The sequence below is a fragment of the Aythya ferina genome (assembly GCF_964211825.1).
Source record: "Aythya ferina genome assembly, chromosome: W".
Classification (NCBI taxonomy): domain Eukaryota; kingdom Metazoa; phylum Chordata; class Aves; order Anseriformes; family Anatidae; genus Aythya; species Aythya ferina.
Window position 1 is genome coordinate 11138080 of NC_140313.1, and position 19694 is coordinate 11157773.

The 19694-nt window shown below is 49.7% G+C and overlaps 1 protein-coding gene across 7 annotated transcripts in view; it reads left to right on the plus strand.

Annotated features, from left to right (window-relative positions):
• Nucleotides 1-19694, plus strand: part of LOC311426286 (uncharacterized protein) — a 146108-nt gene that overhangs the window by 84563 nt on the left and 41851 nt on the right. For 2 of the 7 annotated variants that reach the window (XM_084502566.1, XM_084502558.1), the window contains one exon: nt 3722-4881. The exons of the other annotated variants lie outside the window; for them this stretch is intronic. In XM_084502566.1, coding sequence (XP_084358692.1) covers nt 3722-3925 — 204 coding nt within the window. In that variant the 3' untranslated portion in view covers nt 3926-4881. Of the gene's footprint in view, nt 1-3721; nt 4882-19694 lie in introns of those variants that run through there. 7 annotated transcript variants of the gene reach the window in all.

A 19694-nucleotide genomic window follows, 5' to 3' on the forward strand; every position in this document is an offset into this window, starting at 1 on the left:
GGAGCACCTCTCCTATGCAGAAAGGTTGAGGGAACTGGGCTTGTTTAGCTTGGAGAAGAGAAGGCTCTGGGGAGACCTCATTGTGGCCTTCCAATACTTGAAGGGAGCGTATAAACAGGAGGGGGAACGCCTGTTTACATGTGTTGATAGTGATAGGACAAGGGGGAATGGTTTTAAACTAAGACAGGAGATTTAGGTTAGAAATTAGGAGAAAGTTTTTCACTCTGAGGGTGGTGAGGCACTGGAACAGGTTGCCCAGGGAGGCTGTGGATGCCCCATCCCTGGAGGCATTCAAGGCCAGGCTGGGTGCAGCTCTGGGCAGCCTACTCTAGTGCTTGGCAACCCTGCCCAGAGCAGGGCGGTTGAAACTAGATATCTTTAAGGTCCTTTTCAACCCAGGCCATTCTATGATTCTATGATTCTATGATTCTATGATTCTATGATTCTATGATCTATATCAAATTGGGCTCACATATAGCTGGGGATTCTAACCACTACAGCAACAAAAATCGTATTTTCCCCTCCTCTAAATCTGATGTTTTATAGAATCTTAAAATGATTTGGGTTGGAAGGGACTGTAAAGATCATCTAGTTCCAACCCCCCTGCCATGGGCAGGGACAACTCCCACTAGACCAGGTTGCTCAAAGTCCCATCCAACCTGGCCTTAAACACTTCCAGGGATGGGGCATCCACAGCTTCTCTGGTCAACCAGTTCCAGTGCCTCACCACCCTCATAATAACAAATTTCTTCCTTTTATCTAACCTAAATCAACCCTGAATCAAAAAGATTTAATTAAATTCCATTTAAACCATTACTCATTGTTTCAATACACTCCCTGGCTGAGCTGTTGACCACAACTCTCTGAGTGAGACCATCCAGCCAATTCCTTACCCACCAAATGGTCCCTCCGTCAGATCCATGTATCTCCAACTTAGAGACAAGGATATCATGAGGGACAACGGCAAATGTTTTGCACAAGTCCAGGTAGATGATGTCAGTTGCTCTTCCCCTATCTACCAATGCTGTAACCTCATTGTAGAAGGCCACCAAGTTAGTCAGGCACGATTTGCCCTTAGTGAAGACATGGTGGCTATCACCAATCACCTCCTTGTTTTCCATGTGCCTTAGCGTAGTTTCCAGGAGGATCTGCTCCGCAATCTTGCCAGGCACAGAGGTGAGACTGACTGGCCTGTAGTTCCTTGAATCTTCCTTTTTTCCCTTTTTAAAAATGGGGGTTATGTTTCCCCTCTTCCAGTCAGTGGGAACTTCACTGGACTGCCACGACTTCTCAAATATGATGGATAGTGGCTTAGGAACTACATTTGCCAGTTCCCTCAGGACTTATGGATGCAACTCATCAGGTCCCATGGACTTGTGTACCTTTAGGTTCCTTAGCTGTTCTCAAACCTGATCTTCTCCTACAGTGGGTGGTTCATCATTCCCCTACTCCCTGCCTTTGCCTTCTGGGACTTGGGTGGTGTGACTAGAGCTCTTGTTGGTGAAGACAGAGACAAAAATGTCATTGAGTATCTCAGCCGTCTCCATATCCCAGGTGACCAGGTCTCCTGTTTTCTTCTGGAGAGGGCCCCAAATTTCCCTAGTCTTCATTTTATCATTGATGTACCTTTCTTGTTGCCCTTCACATCCCTAGACAAATTTAGTTCTGATAAGGCTTTAGCTTTCCTAACCTGATCCCTGGCTGCTCGGACAATGTCTCTGTATTCCTCCTAGACTATCTGTCCTTGTTTCCACCCTTTGTAGGCCTCCTTTTTGTGTCTGAGTTTTTCCAGGAGCAACTTCTTCATCCAAGGAGGCCTCCTGGCATTTTTGCCTGACTTCCTCTTTGTTGGGATGCATCACTCTTGAGTTTGATGGAGGTGATCCTTGAGTATTAGTCAGCTTTGTTGGGCCCCTCTTCCCTCCAGGGTCTTATCTCACAGGACTCTACCAAGCAGATTCCTGAAGAGGCCAAAGTCTGCTCTCCCAAAGTCCAGGGTAGAGAGCTTGCTGTGCTCTCTCTTCGCTGCCCTAAGGATCTGGAACTCCACCACATCACAGTCACTGCAGTCAAGGCTGTCCTTGAGCTCCATATTTCCCACAAGCTCCTCCTTGGTGGTGAGAATGAGGTCCAGCATAGCACTTCTCCTTGTTAGCTCCTCTACCACCTGGAGAAGGAAGTTATCATCAGTGTATTCCAGGAACCTCTTGGATTGCCTTTTCCCTGCTGTGTTGTCCCTCCAACAGATATTGGGGTGGTTGAAGTCCCCCATGAGGACCAGGACTTTTGAACATGAGTCTGCTTCTATCTGTCTATAGAGCCTCATCTGCTTGTTCTTCCTGGTTGGATGGCCTGTAGCAGAACCCCACTACAATGTTACCTGTCCCTGCCCTCCCTTTAATCCTGACCCATAAGCTTTCTGTCATCTCCTCATCCATCCCCAGGCAGAGCTCCATGCACTCCAGCTGGTTACTGACATAGAGGATGTCGTGGTTTAACCCGGCTGGCAGCTAAACACCACACAGCCGTTCGCTCACCCTCCCCCCTCCCTCTCTGGGACGGGGGAGAGAAATGGAAAGTGAAGCCCGTGAGTTGAGATAAAGACAGTTTAATAAGACAGGAAAATAATAATAATAATAATAATAATAATAATAATAATACAATGATGATAATAGTACTACTACTAATAATATGTACAAACAAGTGATGCACAATACAATTGCTCACCACCCGCTGACCGATGCCCAGCCTAACCCCGAGCAGTCCGGCCCCCTCCCCCCGGCTAGCCACCCCTATATATTGTTTAGCATGACGTCAGATGGTATGGAATACCCCTTTGGTTAGTTTGGGTCACCTGTCCTGGGTCTGTCCCCTCCCAGCTCTTACTGCACCCCCAGCCTCCCTGTTGGCAGGACAGAGCAAAAGGCTGAGATGTCCTTGGCTTGGTATAAGCACTGCTCTGAAACAATTAAAACATCGGGGTGTTATCAGCACTCTTCTCATCCTAAGCCAAAACACAGCATTCCACCAGCTACTAGGAAGAAAATTAATTCTGTTCTAACTGAAACCAGGACATCTATCCACCCCTTATTCCATACCATTTATGTCATGCTCAGGTTACACTCTTTTCCATACATTCTAATTAGTCACCTATAGTAGTCATGGTAGTGGTAACATACAGTATTATATAGTAATTAACATGGTACAATTCAGTTCATGGGCTATTCTCACCCAGTATTAAATCTCCTTGAGGTACACACCGGACCTCTCCGTTCTTTTGCATCACCCACCAAGTGTATCCAGGTCCCTGAGCGAAAACAATTCCACGAATGGGTTTGCGTTTTCCTGAGGCAGGAGTAGCCCAGACTGTTTTACCCAGCATATTTTTTACATGCACTACAGGAACTTTATCCCCATCTACAGTACGTAACAGGTTTGATTGGGCAGGTCCAGCTCGGTTGGCAGATCCCCTAGTATTGACTAGCCAGGTGGCCTTTGCCAAATGCGTATCCCAGTTTTTGAATGTCCCAGCGCCCATTGCTTTCAATGTAGTCTTTAACAGTCCGTTGTATCGTTCAACTTTCCCGGAGGCTGGTGCATGATAGGGGATGTGATACACCCACTCAATACCATGTTCTTTGGCCCAAGTGTCTATAAGGTTGTTTCGGAAATGAGTTCCATTGTCTGACTCTATTCTTTCTGGGGTACCATGTCGCCATAGGACTTGCTTTTCAAGGCCCAGGATAGTGTTCCGGGCGGTGGCATGAGGCACAGGATATGTTTCCAGCCATCCAGTGGTTGCTTCCACCATTGTAAGTACGTGGCGCTTGCCATTGCGAGTTTGAGGGAGTGTGATGTAATCAATCTGCCAGGCCTCTCCATATTTATATTTCAGCCATCGTCCTCCATACCAAAGAGGCTTTGACCGTTTGGCTTGCTTGATTGCAGCACATGTTTCACAGTCATGAATAACCTGTGCTATAGCGTCCATGGTCAGGTCCACCCCTCGATCACGAGCCCATCTGTATGTTGCATCTCTACCTTGATGGCCTGAGGTGTCATGGGCCCATCGGGCTATAAATAATTCACCTTTATGCTGCCAATCCAGATCCACCTGAGCTACTTCAATCTTAGCAGCCTGATCCACCTGCTGGTTGTTTTGATGTTCTTCAGTAGCCCGATTCTTGGGCACATGAGCATCTACGTGACGTACTTTCACAGCCAGGTTCTCCACCCGAGCAGCAATATCTTGCCACAATGTAGCAGCCCAGATGGGTTTGCCCCTACGCTGCCAGTTGTTTTGCTTCCATTGCTGTAACCATCCCCACAGGGCATTTGCTACCATCCATGAATCGGTGTAGAGATAGAGAACTGGCCATTTTTCTCGTTCAGCAATGTCTAAAGCCAGCTGAATGGCCTTCACTTCTGCAAACTGACTCGATTCACCTTCTCCCTCAGCAGCTTCTGCAACTCGTCGTGTAGGACTCCATACAGCAGCCTTCCATCTCCGATGCTTCCCCACAATACGACAGGACCCATCAGTGAACAGGGCATATTTCTTTTCATTCTCTGGTAACTGGTTGTACAGTGGGGCTTCTTCAGCACGACCCACCTCCTCCTCTGATGATATCCCAAAGTATTTGCCTTCTGGCCAGTCCATATTCACTTCCAATATTCCTGGGCGACTGGGGTTTCCTATTCGAGCCCGCTGAGTAATCACTGCAACCCACTTGCTCCATGTAGCATCAGTTGCATGATGCGTAGAGGAGACCCTTCCCTTGAACATCCAGCCTAGTACCGGCAATCGGGGTGCTAGGAGGAGCTGCGCTTCAGTACCGACCACCTCTGAAGCAGATCGAACTCCTTCATATGCTGCCAGTATCTCCTTTTCAGTTGGAGTATAGCGGGCCTCAGATCCTCTGTATCCCCGGCTCCAAAACCCCAGGGGCCGACCTCGAGTTTCCCCAGGTTCTTTCTGCCAGAGGCTCCAGGTGGGGCCGTTCTCCCCGGCTGCAGTGTAGAGCACATTCTTTACATCTGGTCCTGTGCGAACTGGCCCAAGGGCTACTGCATGGACTATTTCCTGCTTGATTTGTTCAAAGGCTTGTCGTTGTTCAGGGCCCCATTCAAACTCATTCTTCTTACGGGTTACTTGGTAGAGCGGGTTTACAATCAGACTGTAATTTGGGATGTGCATTCTCCAAAACCCCACAACACCTAGGAAAGTCTGTGTTTCTTTTTTGTTAGTTGGTGGAGACATAGCTGTTATTTTGTTGATCACATCCATTGGGATTTGACGACGTCCATCTTGCCATTTTATTCCTAAAAACTGGATCTCTCGTGCAGGTCCTTTGACTTTATTTTGTTTTATGGCAAAACCGGCTTTCAGAAGGATTTGGACTATTTTCTTCCCTTTCTCAAAAACTTCCTCTGCTGTGTCACCCCACACAATAATGTCATCGATGTACTGCAGGTGTTCAGGAGCTTCCCCCTGCTCCAGCGCAGACTGGATCAGTCCATGGCAAATGGTAGGGCTGTGTTTCCACCCCTGGGGCAGTCGATTCCAAGTATATTGGACTCCCCTCCAAGTGAAAGCAAATTGTGGCCTGCACTCTGCTGCTAGAGGGATGGAGAAAAATGCATTAGCGATATCAATTGTGGCGTACCACTTGGCTGCCTTCGATTCAAGTTCGTACTGAAGTTCCAGCATGTCCGGCACTGCAGCACTCAGTGGTGGAGTGACTTCGTTCAGGCCACGATAGTCCACTGTTAGTCTCCACTCACCATTAGACATTCGCACTGGCCATATGGGACTACTGAAAGGTGAATGAGTCTTGCTGATCACTCCTTGGCTCTCCAATTGACGAATTAGCTTATGGATGGGAATCAGGGAGTCCCGGTTAGTGCGATATTGCCGCCGGTGCACAGTTGTGGTAGCGATTGGCACTTGCTGTTCTTCGACCCTCAGCAACCCCACAACAGAGGGGTCCTCTGAGAGACCAGGCAAGGTAGATAATTGTTTGATGCCCTCTGTCTCTAAGGCAGCTATACCAAAAGCCCACCGGAACCCTTTTGGGTCCTTGCAATATCCTCTTCTAAGATAGTCTATGCCAAGGATACATGGAGCATCCGGGCCAGTCACAATACGGTGCTTTTCCCACTCATTCCCAGTCAGACTCACTTCAGCCTCCAATACAGTCAACTGCTGAGATCCCCCTGTCACTCCACAAATATAGATGGGCTCTGGTCCTTTATAGCTCGATGGCATTATAGTGCATTGTGCACCGGTGTCTACTAAAGCCTTATACTTCTGTGCGTCTGATGTGCCAGGCCATCGAATCCACACAGTCCAATAAACTCGATTATCCCTTTCCTCCCCCCTGGCTGGAGGCAGGGCCTCCCTAATCCTGGTCGGAATCTTCTTCGTTTCTGTGTTTGAAGGACTGTCTGCTGGAAGTTGGAGCAGCAAACTTTTCAGAGAACCCCTTTTTCCTGATTGTTTTCTTTTGCAACTCACGTACCCGTGCCTCTAGGGTCGCGGTAGATTTTCCATCCCATTTTCTCATGTCCTCTCCATGGTCTCGTAAGTAAAACCACAGGGTGGCACGGGGTGAGTACCCACCATATCGTCTTCCTTGTGTGGATGAACGACTACCCCTGATAGCTGAGACACTGCTCTGTACAGTTACGGAGGAGAATAATCTCTCTTCAAGTTGGTGAACCTTTTCAGAAAGTTTCTCCACAGTGTTCTCTTTTGGTCGGTGGACACTGGTTGGTTCAGGTGGGGATGAAGATAGATTCTCTTTAAGTTGGTGGAACTCTTCAGAAAGTTTCTCCACAGCTGAGACGCAGGCCTGTAAGGAAGAGGAGAGACTTTCTTCGTACTGCCGGAGTTGTTTAGCCACTTCATCCACTGTGGGTTCCTCATCCTCTTTCCAGGCCATTATTGACAATGAGCTGGCATATGATGATGGTGCACTCCGTACAAACTTCCGCCACATGGGTCGCGTACACCTGACTTCATCTGGATCTTTGGATGTTTGTCTGAGGTCTGGATCCTCATAAATCACTTCCCGTATGGCTAATTCCCTCAGGTACTGGATTCCCTTCTCCATAGTGGTCCACTTGCCTGGTAGACATAAAAGTTCTTCCTTGAAGGGATACCTTTCCCTCACAGCTGAGAGGAGACGCCTCCAGAGGCTGTGAGATTGTGCTCCATCTGCAATTGCTTTGTCAATGCCTGCATCTCTAGCAAGGGATCCCAGTCGCTTGGCTTCCCTGCCATCTAATTCCACACAATTGGCTCCAGAGTCCCAGCATCGGAGCAGCCAGGTGACAAGCTGCTCACCTATACAGCGACCAAAATCTTTTCGCACATCTCGTAACTCACGCTCGTTTAGGCTTCGGGTAGTTACTGTTGATTTTTCGGCATCCTCATCTTCCTCCTCCTGAACCCTTGATGGCCCAGCGTCGTCGTCGTCTCCGTCGTCTCTATACCTAGATTTGGCAGAAGATTCTCTGCGTTCTAAACGACCTGAATCTCTATACCATTTTTTCACCTTCTCTACAGGGGCAGCTTGCACTGCTACTGCTCGTTTCTCTGACCTTGTTACAGGGTCTGCCACAGAGGTTGGAATACCCTCCGCAGGGTCAACTTGCACTGCTACAGCTCGTTTCTCTGACCCAGCTACAGGAGCTGGAGCGGCTGCAGGAGCTGGAGCAGCTGCAGGAACCGGAGCTGGAGCAGCTGCAGGAGCTGGAACTGGTGCGGCTGCAGGAGGTTGAACTGGAGCAGCTGCAGGAACCGGAGCTGGAGCAGCTGCAGGAGCTGGAACTGGTGCGGCTGCAGGAGCTTGAACTGGAGCAGCTGCAGGAACCGGAGCTGGAGCGGCTGCAGGAACCGGAGCTGGAGCGGCTGCAGGAGCTGGGACTGGAGCAGCTTCAGGAGCTGGGACTGGAGTGGCTGCAGGAACTGGGACTGGAGCGGCTGCAGGAACTGGGACTGGAGCGGCTTCAGGAGTTGGGACTGGAGCGGCTGCAGGAGCTGGGACTGGAGCAGCTTCAGGAGCTGGGACTGGAGCGGCTGCAGGAACTGGGACTGGAGCGGCTGCAGGAACTGGGACTGGAGCGGCTGCAGGAGCTGGGATTGGAGCGGCTGCAGGAGCTGGGACTGGAGCGGCTGCAGAGTCCACCGTAGGGGTCACAGTGACCGTTGGATCTGTCACGGGACTTGGAGTGGCCGCAGGGTCTGTCACTAAGTTGATAGCAGTATCCATGGCAGCTCGATAGGCATGAGCCAGGCCCCAGCATGTTACAATGATTTGTGTTACTTTGGAACTTCCCGAATCGCGACACCTTTTTTTCAAGCATTCTGCCAGTTATTGAGGATTTTGCACTTGTTCAGGGGTGAATTTCCAAAACACTGGGGGTGCCAACTGGTCTAGATGCCTGCCCATATCCTCCCATACTCCCTGCCACCCACAACTATACTGCCTCCGGGCAGATCTCCGGATGAGCTTCCTAAGTAGTTGTTTAACTTTAAGCAGAACCTGAAGCGCATTCAGGAGGCAGAACAACAGGACTATGCTGGTCCGAGTATCCCAAGGATATTCAATATCTTGGAGAGCTATTGTAATAAACTCGGAGGATAAGAGGGTGGTGAAGGAGGAAGGGAGAGTGATCAAGGAGGATACAGGGGTGGTGAAGGAGAAAGGGAGAGTGATCAAGTAAGAAAAATTATCTTCCCCTTTCCCCTCCACAGATTGACTCCCTAATGAAAAAAGGCAACAGATATAATTGCTAATAGTTTCCAAAATACAGTTTCCAAAGTATAGAATCGAAGATGTTACTGAGTACAAATACCAGGTTAGAGTCATGGCCAGATATCTCATCGTCTCATAAGCCACTGATACAACACACAGTACCATAATGATCTGAAACCAGGGCCCGGAGAGGATAAACAACATGACAGAGAGCACATACGGAAAATAACGTGCTATAATACTCAATTTGGAAAACAGGCGCAGCACAGTTGAGATTAAAGCAATCAGCATTATGACAAGTGACTATTAAGCAGGTCTAATACTTATACCAATTTTAGTTTAACACACTCTGGTCAGATCTGCCGTTATCTCAACCTTTCGAGCCCCACGTTGGGCGCCAAAAAGACTGTCGTGGTTTAACCCGGCCGGCAGCTAAACACCACGCAGCCGTTCGCTCACCCTCCCCCCTCCCTCTCTGGGACGGGGGAGAGAAATGGAAAGTGAAGCCCATGAGTTGAGATAAAGACAGTTTAATAAGACAGGAAAATAATAATAATAATAATAATAATAATAATAATAATAATAATAATAATACAATGATGATAATAGTACTACTACTAATAATATGTACAAACAAGTGATGCACAGTGCAATTGCTCACCACCCGCTGACCGATGCCCAGCTTAACCCCGAGCAGTCCGGCCCCCCTCCCCCCGGCTAGCCACCCCTATATATTGTTTAGCATGACGTCAGATGGTATGGAATACCCCTTTGGTTAGTTCGGGTCACCTGTCCTGGGTCTGTCCCCTCCCAGCTCTTACTGCACCCCCAGCCTGCCTGTTGGCAGGACAGAGCGAAAGGCTGAGATGTCCTTGGCTTGGTATAAGCACTGCTCTGCAACAATTAAAACATCGGGGTGTTATCAGCACTCTTCTCATCCTAAGCCAAAACACAGCATTCCACCAGCTACTAGGAAGAAAATTAATTCTGTTCTAACTGAAACCAGGACAGAGGGCAACACCCCCTCCTTGTTTCTCATGCCTGTCTTTCCTAAAGAGCCTATATTCTTCCATTCCAACACTCCAATCATGTGAGCCATCCCACCATGTGTCTGTGTTGCCAATAAGATTTTAGCCCTGCAGGCATGCACACATCTCTAACTCCTCTTGTTTATTCCCCATGCTATGTTTGTTAGCATAGAGGCATTTAAGTTGGGCCCCTGATGAGGCTGACTTACTGGCTGGAGTGGCTGGACTTCCTTTGAGCTGCTCTCCTGCTGACCCATGACCCTTCTCCAGGCTCTGGACAGCTGTCACTGACACTGGAGTCAAACTGGGAGGAGTGGGATGGACTGAGGTTCCCCTTCCCCAGGAACTTTAGTTTAGCTCTCTTCACCTTCAGAGAAGGTTCACCTTCACCTTCTCTGACAGGTGGACTCCATCAGCCCCCAGCAGACCAGTAGCTGAAACCCTGTCTGTGGCACCAGTCCTGTAATCATCTGTTGATTTGCCAGATTCAGCTGGCCCTTTCAATCCCCTCCCTTTGACCAGCAGGGCTGATAAAAAAACAAAAACAAAACAACAACAACAACAAAAAACAAACAAACAAACAAACAAAAAAACACAACAACTACAAAAAAAACTACCTGCACTCCTGAGTCCTTTGCTGCTGCAAATACTGTTCCCCCCCGCCACAGGGGAACTTCTGCTCCGGCACCTGGAGCGCCTCTTCCCCCTCCTTCTTCACTCTTCACTGACCTTGGTGTCTTCAGGATTGTTTCTCACTCCTCACTCTCCCAACTGCTGTTGCACAGCAGTTTTTTCCCTTTCTTAAATATGCTTTCACAGAGGCTCAAACAACATTGCTTATTGGCTTGGCTCTAGTCAGTGGCAGGTCCCTTTTGGAGCTGGCTGGAACTGGCCCTTATCTAACATGGGGCAACTTCTGGATTCTTCTCACAGAGGCCATGCCTGCAGCCCCTCGCAGTGGACTATCGTGGCCTGAATGAAGTCATGCCACTGCTGAGTGCTGTGGTGTTGGACATGCTAGAACTTCAATATGAACTAGACTCAAAGGTAGCCAAGTGGTATGGTACAATTGATATCCCCTGGGGCAGTTGTTTCCAGGTGTACTGGACACCCCTCCAAGTAAAAGCAAACTGTGGCCTGCACACTGCTGCTGCCACCAAATGGATAGAGAAAAATACATTAGTGATATTGATTGTGGTGTACCACTTAGCTGCCTTTGACATACTGTTCATACTGAAGTTCTAGCATGTCCGGCACTGCAGCACTCAGTGGTGGCGTGACTTTGTTCAGGCCTCGATAGTCCACCGTTAGCCTCCACTCGCCATTAGACTTTCGCACTGGCCATATGGGACTACTGAAGGGTGAGTGAGTCTTGCTGATCACTCCTTGGCTCTCCAGTTGACGAATCAGCTTATGGATGGGAATCAGGGAGTCTCAGTTGGTGTGGTATTGCTGCTGGTGCACCATTGTGTTAGCAATTGGCACCTGCTGTTCTTCAACCTTCAGCAATCCTACAACAGAGGGGTCTTCTGAGAAGCCAGGCAGGGTAGACAGCTTGCTTTATCTTTTCTGTACTGAAGATGGCTATGTGAAAAGCATACCAGTACCCTTTTGGGTCCTTGAGGTACCTTCTCCTGAAGTAGTCTATGCCAAGGATGCACAGAGCCTTCGGGCAGTCACAATTGGTCTGCTTTTGCCCCTTATTCCTAGTTAGGCTCAGTTCAGCTTCCAATAAAGTTAGCTGTTAGGATCCCCCTGTCACTCCAGAGGTACAGATGGGTTCTGCCCCTTGGTAGCCTGATGTCATTAGGGTACACTGCACGCTGGTGTCCACTAGAGCGTTGTACTCCTGCGGGTCCAATGTGCCAGGCCTTCGGATCCACCCAGTCCAGTAAATCCTGTTGTCCCTTTCCTCTGCCTGGACAGAGGCAGGCCTCCTTTAGTCTTGGTTGGAGTATCTTGTCACTTAATTCTTGCAAATGCCAATCAGAAGTCCTTCCATCAGGGTCAAGAATATCATCAGCCCTTTTACTCTCTCTGGGGGACTGTCCAACAGAAACTGGAACAGTAATTTTCCTGGGGGACACCCTTTTGGCTGCTGTATTTCCTTGCAGTTCACATACTTGAGCTACTAGGGTCGAGGTAGGTTCACCATCCCACTTCCTCATGTTCTCCCTGTGGTCGTGCAGATAAACCCCAGGGTACTACATACTGTGTGTCTATGGTACTCTCTCCCTCAAGCAGGAAAATGCTGACTCTTAGGAGCTGAGATACTGGTCCATCTGGGTGAGGAGGAAGATATATATTCTTCAAGGTGATGGACCTGTTGGGACAATATCTCCACAGTCAAGATGCAGGCCCATACAGAGAGATTTCCTTCGTATTGCCTAAGTTGACTAGATACACTAGATACACTGTTGGTCCCATCCCATCTCTCCAATTCATCGCTGCCACCGTGCTGGCATGTGATAATGCTGTGCTCTGTACAAACTTCCGCCACATGGATAGCATGCACTGGACTTCATCAGAATCTTGGACTGTCTGGTCATTGTCCCAGTCGCTATAAACAATGTCCAGCACAACTAATTACCTCAGGTGCTGGAGATCTTTCTCCATGGTGATCCACTTGCCTAGTTGATATACAGTATCTTCCTTGAAGGGATACCTTTCCTTCACACCTGACAGGAGTCGCCTCGGGAGACTGAGAACCTGTGCCTCTCTCCCAGTTTCTCTGTCAGTGACCCTTTCTTTAAAGAGGGATCCCAGCTGCTTAGCTTCCTTGCCTTCTAATTCCTGGCTACCGGCCCCAGTGTCCCAGCATCCAAGCAGCCAGCTGAGAATTTGATCACCTTGGTAATGGTTGAAATCCTTTTATATATCTTGCAATTCACTCAGGGACAGGGATCAGATGTTTTCTGACTCCTTTATGATTTCTGTCTCCTTTTCCTCCTGTTTTTGTGATTGCACCTCCTAGGAGGAGCTTCTTCCCTTACTAAATGAGGCCAACCCCCAGCTCCTCACAACTTCCTTCCAGGTCATTGTAGAGAGCAATAAGGTCTCCCCTGAGCCTCCTCTTCTCCAGACTAAACAACCCCAGTTCCCTCAGCGGCTCCTCATAGGACTTGTGTTCCAGGCCCTTCACCAGCTTTGTAGCCCTTCTCTGGACATGCTCCAGGGCCTCAATGTCTTTCTTGCCAAGGCGATTGGCTCCGGGGCAGACGCGTTCTGCAGCAGAGCAGGTGATCGAGACAGGCAGGGCTTTTTTTTTGGCATCGAGGCCACTTGAAGCAGCCGAGGTTGCTGCCAGGACCCGGCAGCCATCACAAGGGAGGCTGACAAGGCATAGGCGGAGCCAGCAGCGTCAGTGGCGGGCCATTTAAATAGGGCACCTCCACCATTTTGCAGCCACTTGCCGAGGCGATCAGCTCCGGAGCAGACGCGTTCTGCAGCGTAGCAGGGGATTGAGACCCAGGACCCAGCAGCCCTCGCGAGGGAGGCTGATGAGGCGTAGGCAGAGCCAGCAGCGCCCCATCCCTGGCCATTCAAAAGCAGCCCCTAGGGAGCACGAGCGACCAGGAGTGCGGCGAACAGAGTGGGCAAACAGGGCCTGGTGCGTCAGAAGGGAGTGGAGCGGCAGTTAGTGCAGGCAGGGTGAGCAGGGAGGGCCCCTTGCCGCTCTCTTGCAGCGGTCTCTCCCTTCGGTACTGATAGCCTGTTTGCAAGAAACCTGGCCATGGTATCAACCAGGCAGAAAAACATGGCATCCGCATCTCTTGCGGCCTCTCCAGCCGCTGTCACTGATGTGGCTACTCAGACAGAGGGCTCAGGGAAACACATTGCCATCCAGGCCTTGGGCTGCAGGGTGTGCCCGAGTCTTCTGTCCGTATCCAATAGCAGCAGCGAGGGGTATGCTTGTGGAAGGTGTGTCCAGGTTGAAGAGCTGCTCAAACAGCAGAACTTCGGGAGGAGGTGAGCAGGCTCAGGAGCATCAGGGAGTCAGAGAGGGAAATTGACTGGTGGAGGTGTACTCTGTCCTCTCTGAGACAGACTCAGGAGCCTGCCACAGCACAGGTGCCTCCTGCTGCACAGAAGACAAAAGTCCCCTCATCCCACCAGGCAGTAAGAGGGGGCATAGGCCACGGGGGGAAATGGAGGCAGGTTCCTGTTCGGGGTGGTAGGCGAGCCCTGTCCCTGCCCACCTCACCTTCCCATCTACCCTTATATAACAGGTATGAGGCTCTAGAACACCATAGTCAGAACAATCACAGAATCACAGAATTTTCTAGGTTGGAAGAGACCTCAAGATCATCGAGTCCAACCTCTGACCTAACGCTAACAGTCCCCACTAAACCATTTCCCTAAGCTCTACATCTAAACGTCTTTTGAAGACTTCCAGGGATAAATGAAGTAGACAAAGGCCCATCCCATTTGGAGAGGGTGCCTAAGGCAAGGCAACCTACCCCCCTGCATTGCTACATCATCTGTCAAGAAAGACAGAGGGGTTATTGTCATGGGGGACTCCCTTTTGAAAGGGACAGAGGACCCGATATGCCAACCGGACCCAACTGACAGGGAAGTCTGTTGTCTCCCCGGGGCTCAGGTGAGAGACACTTAGCTAAGAAAGTCAAGCGCCTGGTACGGCCCACCGACTACTACCTGCTACTGGTCTTTCAGGCTGGTAATGACGAGGTAGCAACGAGAAGTCCGAGATCAATCAAAAGGGACTTTAGGGCTTTGGGCAGACTACTTAAAGAATCAGGGGCACAGGTTGTGTTTGCCTCTGTCCCTTCAGTAGGGGGGATCAATGCTGACAAGCGGGCTCACCACATTAACACGTGGCTTCGGGACTGGTGCAACCAACAAAACATCGGGTTTTTTGATCATGGGAAGGTCTACGTGACACCAGGCCTGCTGGCACGAGATGGGATGCGCCTCTCTCAGAGAGGGGTAAGGATTTTGTCTCAGGAGTTGGCAGGGCTGATAGATAGGGCTTTAAACTAGAGTCAAAGGGGGAAGGGGATAAAACCAGGAACGCCGGTGATGAGCTAAGGGATGGTGCGCTAGAATCAGAGGGACTGTGTGCCAGTGAGGTCCTTCGGTCGGCTCCGCAAGGTGTCTTTCGCTTTATTGTCTGTGATAGACAATAAAAAAGTTTTTTTTTAGATATGTTAACAGAAAAAGGAGAACCAAAGAAAACATAGGTCTGATACTTGACAGGGAAGGTCTCCTCACAGACAATGACATCAGCAAAGCAGAGACGTTTAATGCCTTCTTCACCTCTGTCTTCAACACTGATGATGGGCTTCGGCACCCTGGGTGCCCTGAGCTGGAGGACCATGACGGTGGGAATGACAAACTCCCAACCGACCCTGAACGTGTGCGGGATTTGCTGCTCCGCCTGGATCCATACAAGTCCAGGGGGCTGGATGGGATCCATCCCAGGGTGCTCAAAGAGCTGGCTGATGTCATCGCGGGACCTCTCTCAATTATTTTTCAACGATCTTGGAAATCTGGAGAGGTCCCAGTAGACTGGAAGCTGGCAAATGTTGTGCCAATTTTCAAGAAGGGTAAGAAAGAAGACCCTAGCAATTACAGGCTTGTCAGTCTCACGTCAGTGCCTGATAAAATTATGGAGAAGATGATTCTTGAAGTTATTGAGGTGCACCTGGGGGACAATGCAGTCATTGGTCCCAGCCAACATGGGTTCATGAGGGGTAGGTCCTGCCAAACAAATTTGATTTCCTTTTATGATAAGATCACCCGTCTAGTCGATCAAGGGAAACCAGATGATGTGATCTTTTTGGACTTGAGCAAGGCTTTTGACATGGTTTCCCATAGGATCCTACTGGACAAAATGTCCAGCATACAACTCTACAAAAGCATCATACGATGGGTGAGCAATTGCCTGACAGGCAGGGCTCAAAGGGTTGTGGTAAATGGGGCCACATCTGGCTGGCAGACAGTCACTAGTGGGGTCCCTCAAGGCTCTATTTTATGGCCAGTCCTCTTCAATGTCTTTAAAAATGATTTGGATGTAGGACTAGAAGGTGTTCTGAGCAAATTTGCCAACGACACCAAACTTGGAGGAGTTGTGGACTCTGTTGAGGGTAGAAAGGCCTTGAAGAGAGAACTAGACAGATTGGAGAGCTGGGTGATCACCAATCACATGAAATTTAACAGAGGCAAGTGCCAGGTCCTGCACCTGGGATGGTGAAACCCTGGCTATACATACAAACTGGGTGATGAGACGTTGGAGAGCAGCCCCGCAGAGAGGGATCTGGGGGTTGTGGTCAACTGCAAGTTGAATATGAGCCAGCACTGTGCCCTGGCAGCCAGGAAGGCCAACCATATCCTGGGATGCATCAAGCACAGCATCGCTAGTCGATCGAGGGAGGTGATTGTCCCGCTGTACTCTGCGCTGGTCCGGCCTCACCTCAAGTACTGTGTCCAGTTCTTGGCACCACAGTACAAGAAGGACGTTAAACTGTTGGAGAGTGTCCAGAGGAGGGCAACGAAAATGGTGAAGGGCCTAGAGGGGAAGACGTATGAGGAGCGGCTGAGGTCACTGGGCCTGTTCAGCCTGGAGAAGAGGAGGCTGAGGGGGGACCTCATTGCAGTCTACAACTTCCTCGCGAGGGGGAGTGGAGAGGCAGCTGACCTATTCTCTGTAAACACCAGTGATAGGACCCGCGGGAATGGTGTTAAGCTGAGGCAGGGGAAGTTTAGGCTGGACATCAGGAAGATGTTCTTCACCGAGAGTGTGGTTGCACACTGGAACAGGCTCCCCAGGGACGTAGTCACTGCACCAAGCCAGTCTTAATTTAAGAAGCGATTGGACTGTGCACTTAGTCACATGGCCTAAACTTTTGGGCAGACCTGTGCGGTGCCAGGAGTTGGACCTGATGATCCTTATGGGTCCCTTTCAACTTGGGATATTCTATGATTCTATGAAGACTCGGGGACTTTTACCTTCTGAACTCTTTGTACACCTCTTTGACAAACACCATATATTGTTTTTTTATTATTATTATTTTAGAATGGGTTTCAGACTCTGAATTCAACCTCTGATTTTTTTTTTCATAGCTTCTGTTGGGTTTAAACAAGCTGGCAGCTAAGCACCACACAGCCGTTCGCTCACCCTCCCCCCTCCCTTTCTGGGATGGGGGAGGGAATCAGGAAAATGAAGCCTGAGGGTTGAGATAGAGACAATTTATTTGGAAAGGAAAAAAAAAATAATAGTGATAATAGTACTACTAATGATAATGAGTACAAAACAAGTGATGCACATTACGTAACAGGTTTGATTGGGCAGTTCCAGCTCAGTTGGCAGATCCCCTAGTGTTGACCAAACAGGTGGCCTCTGCCAAATGTGTATCCCAATGTTTGAATGTCCCAGAACCCACTGCCTTCAGTGTAGTCTTTAGCAGTCCATTGTATCGTTCAACTTTCCCGGAGGCTGGTGCATGATAGGGGATGTGATACACCCACTTGGGTGTATCACATCCATGTTCTTTGGCCCAAGTGTCTATAAGGTTGTTTCGGAAATGAGTCCCATTGTCTGACTCAATTCTTTCTGGGGTGCCATGTTGCCATAGGACTTGCTTTTCAAGGCCCAGGATAGTGTTCCGGGTGGTGGCATGGGGCACAGGATATGTTTCCAGCCATCCGGTGGTTGTTTCCACCATTGTAAGTACATGGCGCTTGCCATTGCAGGTTTGAGGGACTGTGATGTAATCAATCTGCCAGGCCTCTCCATATTTATATTTCAGTCATTGCCCTCCATACCAAAGAGGCTTTGACTGTTTGGCTTGCTTGATTGCAGTACATGTTTCACAGTCATGAATAACCTGTGCTACAGCATCCATGGTCAGGTCCACCCCTCGATCACGAGCCCATCTGTATGTTGCATCTCTACCTTGATGGCCTGAGGTGTCATGGGCCCATCGGGCTATAAATAATTCACCTTTATGCTACCAATCCAGGTCCACATGAGCTACTTCAATCTTAGCAGCCTGATCCACCTGCTGGTTGTTTTGATGTTCTTCAGTAGCCCGATTCTTGGGCACATGAGCATCTACGTGGCGTACCTTTACAGCCAGGTTCTCCACCCGAGCAGCAATATCTTGCCACAATGCAGCAGCCCAGATGGGTTTGCTCCTGCGCTGCCAGTTGTTTTGCTTCCATTGCTGTAACCATCCCCACAGGGCATTTGCTACCATCCATGAATCAGTGTAGAGATAGAGAACTGGCCACTTCTCTCATTCAGAAATATCTAAAGCCATATGGATAGGTTTCACTTCTGCAAACTGACTCGATTCACCTTCTCCCTCAGCAGCTTCTGCAACCCATCGTGTAGGACTCCATACAGCAGCCTTCCATCTCCGATGCTTCCCCACAATACGACAGGACCCATCAGTGAACAGGGCATATTTCTTCTTATTTTCTGGTAGCTTGTTGTACAGTGGGGCTTCTTCAGCACAGGCCACCTCCTCCTTTGATGATATACCAAAGCATTTGTCTTCTATCCATGAAGAAATGGTTGGTGACCTGGTACGGCACTTGGATGTGCACAAGTCAATGGGGCTGGATGGGATCCACCCAAGGGTACTGAGAGAACTGGCAGAGGAGCTGGCCAAGCCGCTTACCATGGAGCTCATGGAGCAGATCCTCTTGAGAGTCATCACGCGGCACTTGCAGGGCAAGCAGGCGATCAGGCCCAGTCAGCATGGGTTTATGAAAGGCAGGTCCTGCTTGACGAACCTGATCTCGTTCTATGACAAAGTGACGTGCTGGGTAGATTAAGGAATGGCTGTGGATGTGGTCTACCTTGACTTCAGCAAGGCTTTTGACACCGTTTCCCACAGCATTCTCCTGAAGAAACTGTCTACTCTTGGCTTGGACTGGCACATGCTTCGTTGGGTTAGAAACTGGCTGGATAGCCGGGCCCAAAGAGTCGTGGTAAATGGAGTCAAGTCCAGTTGGAGGCTGGTCTCTAGTGGCGTTCCCCAGGGCTCGGTGCTGGGGCCGGTCCTCTTTAATATCTTCATCGATGATCTGGATGAGGGCATTGAGTGCACCCTCAGTAAGTTTGCAGATGACACCAAGTTAGGTGCGTGTGTCAATCTGCTTGAGGGTAGGAAGGCTCTGCAGAAGGATCTGGATAGGCTCCACTTATGGGCTGAGGTCAACTGCATGAAGTTCGACAAGGCCAAGTGCCGGGTCCTCCATCTGGGGTGCAATAACCCCAAGCAGAGCTACAGGCTGGGAGATGAGTGGTTGGAGAGCTGCCTGGCGGAGAAGGACCTGGGAATATTGGTTGATAGTCGGCTGAATATGAGCCAGCAGTGTGCTCAGGTGGCCAAGAAGGCCAACAGCATCCTGGCTTGCATAAGAAACAGTGTGGCCAGCAGGGCTAGGGAGGTGATCGTTCCCCTGTACTCAGCTCTGGTGAGGCCGCACCTCGAGTACTGTGTTCAGTTTTGGGCCCCTCGCTAAAGAAGGACATGGAGGTGCTTGAGCGAGTCCAGAGAAGGGCGACGAAGCTGGTGAGGGGCCTGGAGAACAAGTCCTACGAGGAGCAGCTGAGGGAGCTGGGCTTGTTCATCCTGGAGAAAAGGAGGCTCAGGGGCAACCTTATTGCTCTCTACAGATACCTCAAAGGAGGCTGTAGTGAGGTGGGGGTTGGTCTGTTCTCCCACGTGCCTGGTGACAGGACGAGGGGGAATGGGCTTAAGTTGCGCCAGGGGAGTTTTAGGTTGGATGTTAGGAAGAACTTCTTTACCGAAAGGGTTGTTAGACATTGGAACAGGCTGCCCAGGGAAGTGGTGGAGTCACCATCCCTGGAAGTCTTTAAAAGACGTTTAGATGTAGAGCTTAGGGATATGGTTTAGTGGAGGACTGTTAG